Source organism: Lotus japonicus, chromosome 1, assembly GCF_012489685.1.
Source record: "Lotus japonicus ecotype B-129 chromosome 1, LjGifu_v1.2".
Classification (NCBI taxonomy): Eukaryota; Viridiplantae; Streptophyta; class Magnoliopsida; order Fabales; family Fabaceae; genus Lotus; species Lotus japonicus.
The window spans coordinates 31003937-31021271 of record NC_080041.1 but is presented as its reverse complement, the minus strand read 5'-3'; the positions used below and the strand labels follow the sequence as shown (position 1 = coordinate 31021271).

The window sequence follows — 17335 nt, the reverse complement described above, 5'->3', positions numbered from 1 at the left end:
TGAAAGCAAGATTTGCAAGAAAAAATCAACTGTAGATTCATCATTCATGGGTTTAGATTCTCATATCAAGTGAAATTACAATAACATAGCATAAATTCCTATACCCTGGACCGACTTCTGTATTATTGATGCTGCAATATCCTTTTGTTTGTGATATAATAAATGTAAAGTGAGTTTGTTTGACCAGCTAGAGTTCAATCAAGCAATTTTGAATGTTCATTTGATAGTGATTGTCCTTACAAGTGTTCGAAACTTAGAATCATGTAGAGTAGTACTGAACAACTTGTTGCCTTCAAAGAACCTCAGTAGATCTTTGTGATACACTCGTCTGATCTATCAGGATCAAAGGCACCGAAATTATAATTCAGGAGAAAAAAGCTTTGTATGGTGGTTCCCTCATGTTAGTTAAAGTTCCAAAGTTGCAGATGCAAGAAGCTGAACTTGAAGACTGGAAATTGCATTGAAATGCATAAAATGCTACTGAAAAGACCCGTTTAATATTAGTATGGTTTTAATTATTAAAGTTGTCACTATTATTATATATAAAAGAGATAAGGCAAAAAAAAACGGGGGGAATATGAAGTTCATCTGGTTTGGAAAGGCACGTAGCCCACCTCATGGGTTTTTTAGAAAAAAAAAAGTTATAAACAAATACCCTAATTGGTTAAAGAAAACAATTAACCCCACTCTTGTTACTTTTCTCTTCCAGCCGTAACTCCATTCTCTTCCTCGACAATTTCCACCCATGCCTTTGAGACAACTCGTCCTTCTCCTTTCTCTTATTCCAATCATCCCTCCTTCCCAAAAATCACTACAAATCCCTCTGTAGCATACACACTCAGGAACGAATTGTGGCACTCAATTGCAAAGGCACTTGGTTAATTTCTGGGGTTTAAGATTGGTGCTTTAAGGAAGGAAGGGAGTGCCCACCTGTCAAGGTTTCTCTGTTAATTGCATTGAGGTATGCCGCACTCACAAATTTTAGAAATAGTAGTATGGTATGCTAGACTTAAAGTAGGATTACTTAGGGTTTTGGGTAAATAATTGGGGTTTTCGTAGTTGCTCACGGGTAGTATGACATAAGTTAATTATTGCTGAAGGGTTAAATATGTTCTTGGTGCTCAGATTTGCCGGGCGTAGGTTCGTTTGCGCGTCACGGAACTGTTGAGGACGGTCCAATTATTTCGTCATAGCTGTGAGTGATTATCCAATCACTGTGTCTTATTTTTATAATTATATAATTGTTGATTTGATTATTTTATCATATCACTATTTATTTAAATTGGGGGAAAAATGTTTTACAGTTCTTTAATTATCTGAAAGTTGGTTTTAGGAAGTTGATTTGGAATCTGATTATGAACTGATATGAAAACAATTTATATTGCTTTGATTTTGGAAATTATGTGAAACTGAGATTATGAACTTGGAAAGTTGATTTTAAGACTTTTGATGAGACTTGAACTGATTTGAGAAAACGGTTTTGGGGATCCTTGATAGAACCCCGTAGCCGTTAACGGAGGTAACGACCTAGGTGCACCTAGCTAGTTTGATTCCGGGAGGAGAGGGCTATCCGTTAGATGGAGCCGCCAGTGCACGGAGAGGGCTATCAACGAGATGTAGCTTCCCCCGGTGATACGATTCGACATGTGATACGAGAGAGGAAAGGGCTATCCGTTAGATGGAGCCGCCCCTATCGGATAGGCCATCCCTTAGGAGGAGAGGGCTATCAACGAGATGGAGCCGCCTCACGGTTCTACATGTGTGACCCTATTAAATTATATTTCTGATTTTTAAATGCTTTCACATGACTGACATGAATTTTTTATTCAGTTTCATTGAAACAATTATTTATAAACTTGGCAATTTGATCATCTCTTATTTGAATTGATGCTTATTAATTTTATTAATATTATATTGTTATCCACTCTGAACTGATAGTGAAAAACTCGTGCTTTATATGTCTCCCCTTTCCTGTTCATGGTGGTTGTTAAATCCTCACTAAGTCTTTGTGACTTACCCCATTCATTATTTTCCCTCCACAGATTCACAGGCAACTAAGTAGTAAGCTGGTATCAGATTCAGATCGTTCAATTTATCTTATTGGTAGGCCTCCTTTGGTTGGTGGCTCGATTGATGTCTTTTATTTGATTCTAGTTATCTGCAGCTATAGGGAGTCTTAGAAGGATTTGGATTTAAGATTGTTATTTATTGTTTTATTGTAAAAGTTGCACTTGAGTGCTAAAATTGAAAATTTCCTTTTAATAAAAGTATGAAAATGGAGATCATTATTTGACAAGTTTTGTCATTTAGATATTGGTGTTACAGATGAGATCTTGTATATTTATTTTTTTTATAAAATATAGAGAAACATATGTAACTTTAGATAATAGTTTGGAAAATGATTTTTGTGAGAAACAGGCTTGCCAGACTAGAGTGTCAGTCTGTGCGCCGGTCACGGCTTAGGATTTTGGGTCGTGACAAAGTTGGTATCAGAGCCGACCTCTCCCAGTACGGTGTGGTTCGGGGACGAACCAAGCGGAAGCTGGTGGGCCTGTGATACCCGGGGCTGACGAGGGCGGGGAGTGATCGCCGGTGCAGTGAGGCATGGACAAGGAGCGGCTCCTGGCAGGCTTCTAGGCGGAGGGTCACAAGAATGAGCCGATCTCACACCCGAACAAGAGGTATTCCGAGACTGTGTAGGGATGGACTATACAGTTGAGGAGGGCATATATGATTTGATTGTACTACCCATAACAACAAGTTGCAACTTCTTTTCGGGAGCCAAACTCATAAGAACTCCATGGTTAAGTGTGCTAGCCTTGGAGCAATATTATGATGGGTGACCTCCTGGGAAGTTTTCCCGGGAAGCGCGCGAGTGAGGACAAAGCGCGCTGAAAAGACTCGTGTTGTTACCGTGAGGCCAGTAGTCAAGTCAGGATGTTACAATTGGTATCAGAGCCTGGTTGTAGGTCCTATTAGCTGCAGACATGATGTAGTGATAGAATCTTTCTAGTAAATTGTGAACCGCGGCACAATTTACTTCAAAGATGCTATTAACACCTCATGAGAGTCTTAATGTTGTTTCCATGTGTGATTTGAGTTCGTTCCTCAATTCACAAAAAAATCTGAGTCATGTCTTATAATCGATGAATATTCTTTGTTCAGTGAGGATACCACCTAAATTCTATTTCTATTAGAGGATGTGTCAGCTTATGAAGATCCTCTTTGGTTGTGGTCGGTGTTGTAGTTTACGCCAAGGACCATCGCCGATACGAGCTTGTTGCTCCCTGTTGTAGCTAATGTTAACGTGCTTATATTGCGGTAATGACATTCAAGGATGGTAGAGCTTACAGTTGGTATGAAATGAAAGAATCATAACATGACTTGCAATAACACGTTGGACTGGTTGTTGGGCAGCAACAACATAACCCACGTATGACAATTTATGAGTTTCAGCAAGATGCTAGGCATAAGAGAGCAACAAAATGTAGGTGTCACTAGAAAGATTCAGGTCACACTAAGTTGGTTGCATGAGGCTTAAATTCTCCTAATTTTCTAGTACGCATGCACATGGGGAGCAAGTGAGGATTAATGGTGCTTTATGGAAACTATGGAGAGCAATTTGGATGCACCCACGTTAGAGAGGTGGAGTTAACATCATTCTAGTTAGATGGTGTAGTATATGATTGGTTTTGTGACTTTGTGCACACAATAACGACGAGATCACCTCCAATATCATAGGACAAATTTTGACATTTATAAATCGTTTGATACGAGAGTTAGAAATGGTTTGACTCATGTGTTTGAGTTGCTGGAACAGGATAAAGTCAATGACACTAGGGAGTGGTTCTAGTGTCCAGGCTTCAAACTTTGTGCAAAGTCATATATTAAGTTCTGAAGGGAATTCACGCACCATTACTTCCTCAAATGCATTTATGTGCGATATTTATATCAGATTCTATTTCTCAAAAGTTTCATCTTGTAGCTTGCTTGTGATTTAGTAGGGTGTGATGTTAGTGACAAGTTACATACTAGGAGGAATTGACATATAGCTGTGGTGCAAGCTATGAGTTATTTTGGCCAAGGTTAGTGAGTACCAGGATTTGGTGGTTGAGGTTAATGACTGGCAAGGGAGTCAAGCTTGAGTCTTTGCTTTGAATCGTCATGATTCTCAAGAATCCATTGTAGTGGTTACAAGTCCGCTTTCTATATGTTATTGAGATGTTCATGTTTTGTTTGATCCTAAAGCTATATACTCACTCCATTTTACCATTTTTAGTACGCTTCTGAAGTTGGAAAATTTTCTCTTTCCTTAAATAATATGTTGGTTATGGGCTCGTGGCTACACCTCTTAGAGAGTTTTCTATAGTAAAGTTGTGCACCATTATTTTTAAGATATCCATTGGAAATCAATTGAGAGTTGTTGTTAGTCGTTATAGCTTAAGACATAATTGATTTTAGTGTGATCTTTGGATATAGATTGGATAATCTTTTGTCAACGATACTTTGGATTGTCATAAATAAGGTAGTGAGATTTCAGGCACAAGGAGAGTCATTTTTCTCATTTTCGGGAGTGAAGTTGGACACCTCATAATCCAGTTTCAGTATTGAAAGTTAACAAGTTACTACGGAAGAGTTGTAGGTGATAATTGCTCTTGGTAAAGATACTCAATTAGCAAAATTGAAACTAGAGGAGATTTTTGTAATGTGTGTTTTGCATAATGTATCTCCTAAGGGGATAGAGTTTTCCATATAGTTAGTTTCTGAACCAGACTTATTGTGAAGAAGAGAGTCAAGACTATGTAGTTATGTGTTGACTACAGGCAATTGGAGAATATGATGGTATAAAAAAAAGGACTTAGTAATCTAGGTACCATAAATGGAATTTTTAAGAAAGAAAGAATTTTGAAGACCACTTACAGAACATGTTATGACTGTAATGGGTAGTTAGTCATGCCTTTGGACTTAGTGACACCACTGTTGATTTAAGAATTCAATGAACCATATCTTTAAATCCTTCTTGAGCATTTTATGATTGTATTTATTAATGATATTCTTATTCATATTGAGGATAAAGAAGAGCTCTAGAAGCTTGATGATAGAAGAGTTTCATTGGGGCTTGCCCATTTCAACTTAATGTTGAGTGTTGACTTACATGCAAATTAGTTCTACTTTGGTTGATGATGTTAAATATGATAAGGGTCAAGATTTGTAGGTGATGAAGATGGTGGATGATGTTAAAGTGAAAAGATTTCATAGTTTTCATTAGACTCTGATGATATTTTATGACTTGAATAATAGTGTGTGTGTCTAATGTAGATAGTTTGAGGGAAAATATTAGAGGATGCTCATAATTATTCTCACACCATTCACATAGGATACTTGAGGAATTTCTATTAGTGGGAAGAGATGAAGAAGAATGTTGTAGAATTTGTTTCTAACTGTTTAGTATGTTAGCATGTGAAGGTCGAACATAAAAGCGAGTAATGTTGCTTCAGTCTATTAAGATACCATAGGGGAAATGAGAAGGTGTTGTTATGAACTTGGTGAGAGGTTTGCTTAGAAATTTAATGTGTTATGATTTTGTAACGGTGATTATGGATCAATTGGCAGAGTATGAACACTTTTGTCTATAGAAGTACTTACACTACAATATTGTATGGTTTACCTTGATTGAGATTGTTTGTTTGCATGGTGTAAGCTTGTTTATAATTTCAGATCAAGGAGCTTAATTGAATGCATTGTTTTAGAAAACTTTCAAAGTTGTTGTGGGGTCACATTTGATTTGGGTACAACTTTCTATCCTTAAATTGATGGCTGATTTAAGAGGATTATTCAGATCTCGGAAGATATGTTTTGTGCTTGTGTTTTTAGACTTTAGAAGGAGATGAGAGCAGAATTTGTCTTTAATGAAGTTCTCTTATAATAGCCGCTACCAGTCTAGCATTAAGATTATACAATTTGAGGCCAGGTATGGTAGGAGATGCAGATCACCAATAGCTTGGTTGATGTTAGAGGAGCAATGCTTGTAGGCTCATAACTTATCCAAGATACAATGTAGAAAAAGGTTAAGGTGGTCTGAAACTAATTGGTTACAAATAAGAGTATGAAAACGTGTTATGCTGATAGGAGGAGATGCCCTTTAGAGTTCGTAGTTGCAGACCATATGTTCTTACGCGTTTCCCCAATGAAATGAGTGTTATGATTGGATAAGAAAGGGAAGTTAAGTTCAAGATTCATTAGATTGTTGGAGATCTTGAAGAGAGATGACTTTGTAGCTTATCAATTGATGTTTTTCCCATACAAATTTGGAGTTCACCTAGTTTCATATTTCTATGCTTTGAAGATACCTATATGTTCATTCTCATCTTATCCCCTCATGAGGATGCACAACTAGATGGACATTTATATCATATGGAGGATTCAGTAGTCATAGTTGATAGAAGAACGCTAACATTCTAAGAATATTGGTCCAGTGAAAATCTTTGACAAGGACAATATGCAGAAAAGATGATTCGGAAGTCTAAGACCATAAAGCACGAGAAGTATCCCCACTTGTGTGAAGCTCAAGGTTAGTTTAAGCTTTAAAATTCGAGGACGAATTTTCTATAAGGAGGGAAGATTGAAAAGACCCGTTTAATATTAGTATGGTTTTAATTATTAAAGTTGTCACCATTATTATATATAAAAGAGATAAGGCAAAAAAAAACGGGGGGAATATGAAGTTAATCTGGTTTGGAAAGGCACGTAGCCCACCTCATGGGTTTTTTAGAAAAAAAAAAGTTATAAACAAATACCCTAATTGGTTAAAGAAAACAATTAACCCCACTCTTGTTACTTTTCTCTTCCAACCGTAACTCCATTCTCTTCCTCGACAATTTCCACCCATGCCTTTGAGACAACTCGTCCTTCTCCTTTCTCTTATTCCAATCATCCCTCCTTCCCAAAAATCACTACAAATCCCTCTGTAGCATACACACTCAGGAACGAATTGTGGCACTCAATTGCAAAGGCACTTGGTTAATTTCTGGGGTTTAAGATTGGTGCTTTAAGGAAGGAAGGGAGTGCCCACCTGTCAAGGTTTCTCTGTTAATTGCATTGAGGTATGCCGCACTCACAAATTTTAGAAATAGTAGTATGGTATGCTAGACTTAAAGTAGGATTACTTAGGGTTTTGGGTAAATAATTGGGGTTTTCGTAGTTGCTCACGGGTAGTATGACATAAGTTAATTATTGCTGAAGGGTTAAATATGTTCTTGGTGCTCAGATTTGCCGGGCGTAGGTTCGTTTGCGCGTCACGGAACTGTTGAGGACGGTCCAATTATTTCGTCATAGCTGTGAGTGATTATCCAATCACTGTGTCTTATTTTTATAATTATATAATTGTTGATTTGATTATTTTATCATATCACTATTTATTTAAATTGGGGGAAACATGTTTTACAGTTCTTTAATTATCTGAAAGTTGGTTTTAGGAAGTTGATTTGGAATCTGATTATGAACTGATATGAAAACAATTTATATTGCTTTGATTTTGGAAATTATGTGAAACTGAGATTATGAACTTGGAAAGTTGATTTTAAGACTTTTGATGAGACTTGAACTGATTTGAGAAAACGGTTTTGGGGATCCTTGATAGAACCCCGTAGCCGTTAACGGAGGTAACGACCTAGGTGCACCTAGCTAGTTTGATTCCGGGAGGAGAGGGCTATCCGTTAGATGGAGCCGCCAGTGCACGGAGAGGGCTATCAACGAGATGTAGCTTCCCCCGGTGATACGATTCGACATGTGATACGAGAGAGGAAAGGGCTATCCGTTAGATGGAGCCGCCCCTATCGGATAGGCCATCCCTTAGGAGGAGAGGGCTATCAACGAGATGGAGCCGCCTCACGGTTCTACATGTGTGACCCTATTAAATTATATTTCTGATTTTTAAATGCTTTCACATGACTGACATGAATTTTTTATTCAGTTTCATTGAAACAATTATTTATAAACTTGGCAATTTGATCATCTCTTATTTGAATTGATGCTTATTAATTTTATTAATATTATATTGTTATCCACTCTGAACTGATAGTGAAAAACTCGTGCTTTATATGTCTCCCCTTTCCTGTTCATGGTGGTTGTTAAATCCTCACTAAGTCTTTGTGACTTACCCCATTCATTATTTTCCCTCCACAGATTCACAGGCAACTAAGTAGTAAGCTGGTATCAGATTCAGATCGTTCAATTTATCTTATTGGTAGGCCTCCTTTGGTTGGTGGCTCGATTGATGTCTTTTATTTGATTCTAGTTATCTGCAGCTATAGGGAGTCTTAGAAGGATTTGGATTTAAGATTGTTATTTATTGTTTTATTGTAAAAGTTGCACTTGAGTGCTAAAATTGAAAATTTCCTTTTAATAAAAGTATGAAAATGGAGATCATTATTTGACAAGTTTTGTCATTTAGATATTGGTGTTACAGATGAGATCTTGTATATTTATTTTTTTTATAAAATATAGAGAAACATATGTAACTTTAGATAATAGTTTGGAAAATGATTTTTGTGAGAAACAGGCTTGCCAGACTAGAGTGTCAGTCTGTGCGCCGGTCACGGCTTAGGATTTTGGGTCGTGACAGCTACTACCTTCGTTCCTTCATTCCTTATTATCTGGTCACTATGAAGAATTTGTTTTCCTATATATATATATATGTCCACTTAGAATTTCAAGATATTTTTCCTAATAGTGTCCTTGTATGAAACATAAAGGAGGAAAGATAATACACATTCTAGAAGGTAAAATAGAAAAACAAATAATATTTTTTAAAAAATCAACAAAATTAATAGCACTGCTTAACATGTGTGTTTCTTCTCTTCCATAATAATTAAATAGGAATGAAGTTAGTAGTAAAAAGCTAAATTACTTTGATATATATCATAATAATAAAAAGGGTACAACTAACTAACTAACTAAATATTTACGTTCAAAATAACTACCTAAATATTTACTCAGTTTTCTATCTTATATTCTCCCTTATTTTTTAGTCTTCAATGTTCAACCCTTTGTTTCTCTGGCTCTCTCTCAACTCATGGGTTGTCTCTTCATCACACCGCCTCAGCCAGACGAAACAATGGAGAGGAACATTCTGATTCATTCTTAGCGCTTCAGCCACACCATCTAGCTTGCTGCAAGGTAAGATTATCATTGTCTCTCTTCCAATTTCGGGTTATTGCTTTGTTAATTCGCTGATACAGAACGCACAGGCTTGGCTAAGTTTTCAAATAATAACATATGTTTGCTTTCCGAGAGAATTTTGCTTAAATTTTTTAGTATAGCTTATGTACTATTGCTAAGGAAATTTAAGGATCTGCTTCATCTTGGTCGTTTTCTCAATAGTGCTAGCTAGAGCCACAACAGCAAGTCAACGGGTCAATCATTATATTTTCACCTGCACAAGTAATTGTATAGATGTGGAAAGGAAGGGGTAGGCTTGCTAGAGGGGAATTTTGGCTAAGCCAAGCAAACTTCACATGAAGGCAGTATTACTACTCACTATTAAATCATATCTTATTATTGTTTTCATATATTTCAATGAACTCGACTGATGGTGTTCTTTACGGGAAAACAAAATTGCATTTGATTCTATGCTCAATGGATGTATTGGCCAGCTTACAATTTACAGTTTATGCATGGTGGTTGCATTGGCAGTAAAATTTAAGCAACCTCATTTACAATTTGTGGCTGTCTGGTGGTCCTAAACTTTTATTAAAATTTGGGGTAGTTTTGTTGGTCTACAGCAAGGCAGTAATTGGTGCGCGATCTCTAGCATCCAAAACCAACATTTAAGCAAAAACCACAACAAATCCAGTTGTGGCACCCGTGATAATGGCATTCTTGGCAAATGCCGGTTATGATATTTGTGGCATTTATAAACTATCACAATTTGACAAAATGAATACCACTGAAAGTATTTTTTTTTTTTGTAGTGTAGGAAAGAACTGCATGAAGAATATTATGAGTCTGAAGAAGATGATTCTAAATAAGCCAACATTTGCTTGATGACAGATACAAAATCTGCTGAGAAGTCAGAACATGAAGATTGTGAAGAGGTAATCCATCATTAATTGTTACATTAATTGTTTGGCCAACGGTCCAACAATTATATCACATAACAAGTAGATTAAGTTAAGAAAAAATTGAACTGCTGGATTATTATTAAGTACTTAGCAAATACAAGATAAGATGTTTCACACACATATTGAACGAAAAACAAAGGAATGCATATAAAGATTACAATATGTCGTAACAGATCTTGATATCAAAGGCAATGTCAAGTACAATGCCATGCCATAATCATCTTCCACCATTCAAAGCAACCAGCGGTACATGATCTCTACTGGGATCATACCAAGTATTCTGAAGGCTGCTGCTATAAATGTTTGAGGCTTCCTTGTGAAGCAAGTATCGAGTTTCCTCCAAATGTTGTTCTCTATTTGTCCAGGGGGGCTTCTCCATTAGCCTTAATCCCTCCAACTCCATAGCCACTTCCTTCATGCTTGGTCTTTCCTCGCCTTTAAGCCTCAAACACTTTGCTGCAAGAATAGAAACCTCCTTTATCTCTTGCTTATTTTCTTCATTCATCATTCCAGCTTGAACAACATCAAACATGCAGTCCTCTTTCAAGCAGTACAGAAAGTGCATAGCTAGGCTTCTTTTCTCTTCTGGCCTGTCAAAGGAAATAGGTTTCTCCCCTGTTAGAAGCTCTACAAGCACTACCCCAAAGCTATATACATCACTTTTCTCAGTCAAATGTTGTGATTGCATATACTCTGGGTCTAAGTATCCAAGAGTGCCCTGCACCATTGTGGCTATACCAGCTTGGTCAAGTGGAACCAATTTTGAAGCTCCAAAATCAGACACTTTGGCAGTGTAAGTGTCATCCAAGAGAATGTTGGCACCCTTTACATCTCTGTGGATAATTGGTACTGAGGCTGCTGAATGAAGATATGATAATGCTCCAGCTGCCTCAGCCGCTATCCTCAGACGAGTTTTCCATGTTACATTATCCACCTTGCCATCACTATGAATAAAATCATAAAGGGTACCATTGCTAACAAATTCATAAACTAGTAAAGGAACTTCAGTCTCTAAACAACATCCCAAGAGTTTGACCACATTCCTATGATTGATTTGGGACAGAACAACCACCTCGTTAATGAATTGCTCGATTTGACTCTTATCTGCAATTCTGGACTTTTTGATCGCAACAATCCGTTTATCTAGTAGAACTCCTTTGAAAACTATGCCATAACCTCCTCTACCAATGATTAAGCTCTCGTCATAGTTGTCGGTGGCCTTCTTGAGTTCATCTTCTGTGAAAATTTTAGCAATTTGGGAGGAATCTTCTCTTGTACTGAGTTTTTGTAGCAAAATGAAACCCCCATTCTCACGGAAGAATTTCTCTTTTAGCTTCATTAGTTTCCTTTTCTGGTATGTTAAGTACAGAGAGGCAATCCCCACAAATAGAATAATAATCCCTGCTCCTGCTCCTGCATTCCAAATATTTCAATGCAATTAATGAGTTATTCTCTCAAGAGACTGAAATAAAATTGAATGGATGTGCTTAGCTTCTTACCAATTAAAACTTCGGTAAGTTTGCTGCAACCTCCGTTCTTAGTTCCATCTCCAGATTGCCATTTTGGACAAAAGCATTGGTAAGACCCATTGATGTTGCGACAGTGATTTTCATCTATGCATGTATGATTCGAGATCTTACACTCATCAATATCTGCGACTCAAAAAAATAGATTACTGAAGTAAATGAATCTTTGTTGTCCAACTAAGATTGAGCGAGTAGATGGGGATTGCTTAGTTCTAATTTTACTCAAAAAAGAAGGAAGTCTTCATTATTAGCAGAATAAATTACCTGTGCAGCCATCAGGATGGTATGGGTTTCCTTCATAACCTGACATACATGTGCATCGGTAACCATAATCTATGCCCTTGTCGAAGCAGTCACTATTGTTCTTGCACGGGTAGCCAGTACTACTCTTTGAAGCATTGCAGCTCTTGTTGCCTACAGTCCAATCAAGAACCAAGGGGAAGCCTGTGTGATGAAAACCTTGTAAATCAGTGTAAGAAAAATTATATGAGCCTTGCTTCGCAGCAAATGAATAGACGCAGGTTCCCAACGATTCGTTTTGATTGAGAGCATATCCTCCTAAATAAGTGATATTCCTCACTCCCGGAGGAACATCCACCTGGCAACACCCTATGCCTGATGAACAAGTTCCGTTTTTGATTGAGTTATCGCCAAAGCATTTTGTCGTGCAGCGTGTTGAAATTGAACCATCCTCGTCGCCGTAGAGAAAGCCATAACTGTTGCAGCCCACAACTTGGAGCTTATTTTCGTTGGTTGAAATGCTGAAACTTGCTGTGTCGAGCACAGGGTTGCTTTCGTTGCTCCCATAACGGCTTCCATCTGTGTTATAGCATACCCACGTGACATTAAACATTACGTCCATTTGACCCTCGATGGCGATGTCTAGAACTGGTAAGTTCCTAAAATATAGTTTAGAATCATTGCAATCGAGACTGAATTTAGGCTCCAAGTAACAAGGTTGATCTGGTTTTGATGATGAGTTGCCTATGCCAAAAGGATAAGGAATATTTGTGACATCTCCACAACTGGAGATGCAGCCAGGCAGAGTCTGTACTTGGGTTGTGGCTGCTGTTGCTACTGAAGAAATTGCTTCACCAGCTGCAACTGCTACTACCAAGGCTAATGCTAGTGCAGCCATTAACACGCGGTGCAATTGCAACTGCTTCACCTTCACCTCCATTGCCTTTGGTCTCACTAACTAGATTACAGAGGTTTGAAAGTTGCATATGCTCTGGTAGCCAGAGGGGCTCACTTATTTATGAACTTCAAATTTTTTATTTTTTTCAGTTTGGATGGGAGTAAGTTCAGCTGACCTAGCAGGAAGATCAAGACGAATTAATATCATCTGTCAGTTTGAACTTATTGTTGTGACTCACAACTTGTTATCATTTTAATGCAATATTTGAGCTCTTCACTGTGCTTCCCTTTTCTAGTTGGTCATATTTTTAAGACTCACAACTTGACACTGCGTTGGTAGACGATTTTAGACTCGGTCTGTAAACAGAATTGAAGTTATTTACTTATCATCTGTCAGTTTGAATTTTCTGCGTTGAAAGAAAAGTTCAGAGAAGAGTAGAAGACTTTAATTTATTAACTTATTATTGTGACTCACAACAACTTGTTACCATTTTAATGCAATATTTTTTTGTGTTAATATGATTTGTTCTTTAATTTAAGCTCTTCACTGTGATTCCCTTTTCTAGTTGGTCATTTTTTTTCCCATATGATGTCGATGTATTATTTTGCCCAAATTAAGTGCGTTTATTGTCTCTTTCAAAAAAAAAAGTGCGTTTATTGTCCAAAGCTCAAAGTGTAAAGAGAAAAATCCAAAGAGAAAAGAGTTTTGAATTAGGACAAAACTTAATTGTTCCAATGCAGTTTTTATTGTTTTCCACTTATATCTTGACATGTAGATTAAAAAATAGAATATGAGAGCCTCTCCAATGGGGGAGTATGTAATGTCAAATACATACTCCCACCAATATCTATTATCATTGGAGCATATTTTTAATTCCAACATGGCTAGTGAGGGTATGTGAGAGTAGATACTCAATTTAGTCATGAAAAGTGTGTTTACATTTATTATTGCTTAATGTAAAAAGTTTAAATAAAACTTGCAATTAATAAAATAATTTTTTTATATAAACTCTCAAGAGTTGTTAGGTTGGAGTAAAAATTAATAAAATGATGTAGATGATGTACATTATTGGGAGTTGTAAAAAGTAAAATGTAAAGATGTTCTGAGTGAATTCTATGAGATTAATAAATATTAAAAAAGTGGGAGCGTAAATATTTTATTGAGTAACAACACAAAAAGTACCTATAGTACTACACCTATATGTTTTGGGTGGTTATCAATTTTCAGTTTTATGTTTTTAAATGTAAATTTGAAAACAAAACGTGTTCGGTAAAAAATGGAGCTGAAGTGAGCTTTTATTGATTTTCAAAACTGTTTTATCTTGTTTTTCAAAACCACAAAATATGTTTTGTGATAATGATTTTTAGTTTCAATAACATTTAACTTCATCACCATCACCACCACCACCACCATCGTCGTCGCCACCACAAATACCTTCACCGCCCCCGCACAACCACTGCCAACGACACCATTGCTACCATTGCCACCACCACCTCTACCTTCGCCGCCACCACTACTGTTGTCACTCCCACCACCACCCTCCAACAACACCACCGACTCCATTGCAACCACCATCTCCACCACCACAATCCCCACCACCACAACCACCACGTCGTTGCGACCACCATCATCATCACGACCAGCAGGTAAAACTCCCTCCACCACAACTGGACTGGGCGAGACCCCAGGGTCCCTCGGCCAGGGACGCTAGCCCGGGGCGACGCACAAGTCAGGAAATTGGACCCCCTCCCGGGAGGCCCAACTGACCCATTAAGAGAAGTTAGGGGCGCCAGACCTAACCCCAAATATATAAATAGGGGACGGTTACCAATTGTAAGGGACTCTTAGCTCATTAGAGAAATAACAAACTTGAAATTCAGTTACTTTATCTCTCTAAGCAGTATGCTCTTGTTCTCCCTAGATTATCACATCACGATCCTTACACTCTAGGTACCATACCTCACTTCTATGTTCTTGGATAGAACATTTGGCGCCGTCTGTGGGGATCGGTAGATTTCGATTCCCGGACTACGTGGATTGTGATTTGGTTGAGAGAAGTTCGATTTTCTGTGTGATTCTCTTCGTTTTTTGGTTGAATTCTTGGTTCGCTGACAAAACCTGATGAAGTCACATCACCGACGGAGCAACGAAGAGCTGGAGCAGGGGCACGATTCCTCACCGCGCTGCGAAAGGATAGGGAGACTGCGCCGCGAAGAAGCGCGCCATGCGCAAGGTGGTAACATAAGGCTGCAAAACGATTGTCTGCAGGAGCAATTGGAGTATTATCGCCTCAGGTAGTGGGTTGAAGAAGAGAAGGAGGCCGAAGCCGCTGCGAAGGTCAAGCCGTTCTCAGCGGTGGTGAGAGAGGTGACCATACCGGATGACATGAGAAGCCTTGTATTGGAAACGTACGAGCAAGCTGATCCAAAAGATCATTTGCTTCATTTCAATGTGAAGATGGCGATGAGCGCAGCTTCTGACGCGGTAAAGTGCAGGATGCTTCCATCTACATTTCAGGGTGCGGAAATGGCTTGGTTTGTGACCCTGCCTCAGGGATCCATAGCGAAGTTCCGCGACTTCTCGTCAAAATTCCTCGTCCAGTTCTCTGCAAGCAAGATCGAAGATCTGTTCGATATTCGACAGAGGGAGCGAGAAACCTTGAAGCAATACGTGAAGCGGTATAGTGCTGCGTCCGCGAAATTCGAGGAGTCGGAACCTCGGACATGCGTGCGCGCTTTCAAAAGTGGATTTTCGCCGGGGAAGCTAAACTGCAAGCTGAGTAGGAAACCAGCGCGCTCGGTGACAGAGGTTCGCGCCCGGGCGAGTGCCTACATCCTAGAAGAGGAGGACGACACATTCACGAGGAAACGTGTAAAGGCAGAAAAGGTACACAGCCGAAGGGATGCATCGCTGGCGAGAAAACGGATACAGGGGAAGGAAACAGATAATAGACGAAGGGTTAAGGAGGTCGAGCATTTTGCTGAAAAATTTGAAGGAAAGCAACTCTGTTCGAGAAAAGAGAACATTGAGCGTCAGCGCCCGCGGCGGATAACCAGCCCTCGCTGGCGAGGAAAGCCGGAGAGGTGCTCGAATGAGGAATTGGCAAAGTTGCTCCAGTTAGTAGAGGTGACACCAGCAGCTGAGAACGGCGAAAACGAAATTGATTCACGGCAAGAGGAGGAAGGACAAGCAAAGTGGTGCGAATATCATCATTTGAAAGGCCATGACACCAGTGACTATTTCGTGTTGAAGGGCGAAGTCGAAAGGCTGATCAGGGTGAGGCGACCACGAGCTACAGATCGCGAATCAGACAGGGACCAACAGAATAGCCGTTGGCGAGCGCCAGTAGCAGGTAAGAGGGAGATGAATGCGGCGGGAAAGAAAGAAGTTGAAGAAGCTTTCAACGACGATGTTAGGACATCAATTGAAACGATCAACACAATCGCAGAAGGCTTCGGCGGAGGCGACAACACGTCGACGGCGAGCCGGAAGCGTCCGCAGGCAGTAGCATCGGTACAGGAGTATCCAGCTCAATTTGGTCGCCAACACCCAGATACAGTGATATCGTCGACAGATTTTGAGGGGATTGAGACGCACAGAGAGGATCCGGTGGTAGTGATGGTAAGAATCAATGGCTTTAATGTACAAAGGGTGCTTTTGGACCAGGGCAGCTCTGCGGATATCATTTACGGAGATGAATTTGAACAGTTGGGGTTGACGGACAAGGATTTGATGTCGTACACAGGGAGCCTGGTAGGTTTTGCAGGGGAGCAGGTCTGGGTGCGCGGCTACCTGAATTTGGATACGATTTTTGGTGTTGATGAAAACGCCAAGCTTCTGCGTGTAAGGTATTTGGTATTGCAGGTCGTGGCATGATACAGTGTCATTATTGGACGGAACACGCTCAACCGTCTTTGCGCGGTGATTTCAACGGCTCTCCTGGCGGTGAAGTATCCTCTAATCTGCGGAAAGGTGGGGAAAATCGTGGTTGATCAGAGGAGAGCAAGAGAGTGCTATAACAACTTTTTTAGTTTGTATGGAAAAAAGGGGGCCGGTGAGGGGCACAGGTGCCACGAGATTGAGCTTTTAGAGGGCGAACAAGATGGCCCGGGCGTGCAGGATCAGAGGTGAAATGGACCAGGAAGGTTGGAGCGAATTATCGATCGAAAGATAGAAAGGTTGAGGAACAGCCAAGGTCAGAGAAGGCTAGATGACAGGACAGGAAGAGACGGGCAATTCACGGAGGCACATGCAGAGGAGCGATGGGGGAACGTAATAGAAGGTTTGGAGAGGTATAAATTCAGCAGAGGCGTGCTCGCAATCGAGCCCAGGCTCACGACCAATCGAGAAAGGCGCCTGGAAAAGCTAGTAGAGGACAATTTTGACCTCTTTAGTTGGAGTCAGAAGGATGCGACGTTTTGAAGACTGCCAAGATTCAGGAAGGCAACTCTCTTGGGCACGGGCCAAGAAGACGGGCGAGACGAGGCTCGTATCAGAGAGGCTGCAATGAAACAGCGGGCCGCAGCGAAATATGACACGAAGGTTCGCCT

The 17335-nt window shown here is 39.5% G+C and overlaps 3 protein-coding genes and 1 long non-coding RNA gene across 5 annotated transcripts; 3 read left to right on the top strand and 1 right to left on the bottom strand.

Moving 5' to 3' along the window:
• Positions 1 to 577: 577 nt before the first annotated feature.
• On the top strand, positions 578 to 13237 carry LOC130734386 (uncharacterized). 2 transcript variants are annotated; one of them, XR_009017925.1, is made up of 9 exons: positions 578 to 961; positions 1126 to 1195; positions 2043 to 2103; positions 2419 to 7103; positions 7268 to 7337; positions 8185 to 8245; positions 9030 to 9177; positions 9977 to 10094; positions 12935 to 13237. It is a non-coding gene; the product is annotated as an uncharacterized LOC130734386 (long non-coding RNA). The 2 variants fall into 2 exon arrangements; XR_009017924.1 differs by having other exon boundaries at positions 9972 to 10094.
• Positions 10171 to 13048, bottom strand: LOC130734385 (wall-associated receptor kinase 2-like). Its single transcript, XM_057586757.1, has 3 exons — positions 11912 to 13048; positions 11621 to 11773; positions 10171 to 11534 (listed from the first exon to the last, which is right to left on the bottom strand). Exons 1-3 carry the CDS (start codon positions 12825 to 12827, stop codon positions 10339 to 10341), a joined length of 2265 nt encoding a protein of 754 aa, XP_057442740.1. The 5' UTR covers positions 12828 to 13048; the 3' UTR covers positions 10171 to 10338.
• Positions 13238 to 13665: 428 nt separating the features above from the next.
• On the top strand, positions 13666 to 14496 carry LOC130732604 (proline-rich receptor-like protein kinase PERK2). Its single transcript, XM_057584619.1, has 2 exons — positions 13666 to 13678; positions 14153 to 14496. Exons 1-2 carry the CDS (start codon positions 13666 to 13668, stop codon positions 14494 to 14496), a joined length of 357 nt encoding a protein of 118 aa, XP_057440602.1.
• A 674-nt stretch (positions 14497 to 15170) lies between these two features.
• Positions 15171 to 16661, top strand: LOC130732594 (uncharacterized). Its single transcript, XM_057584609.1, has one exon. It carries the CDS (start codon positions 15171 to 15173, stop codon positions 16659 to 16661), a length of 1491 nt encoding a protein of 496 aa, XP_057440592.1.
• Positions 16662 to 17335: the final 674 nt, after the last annotated feature.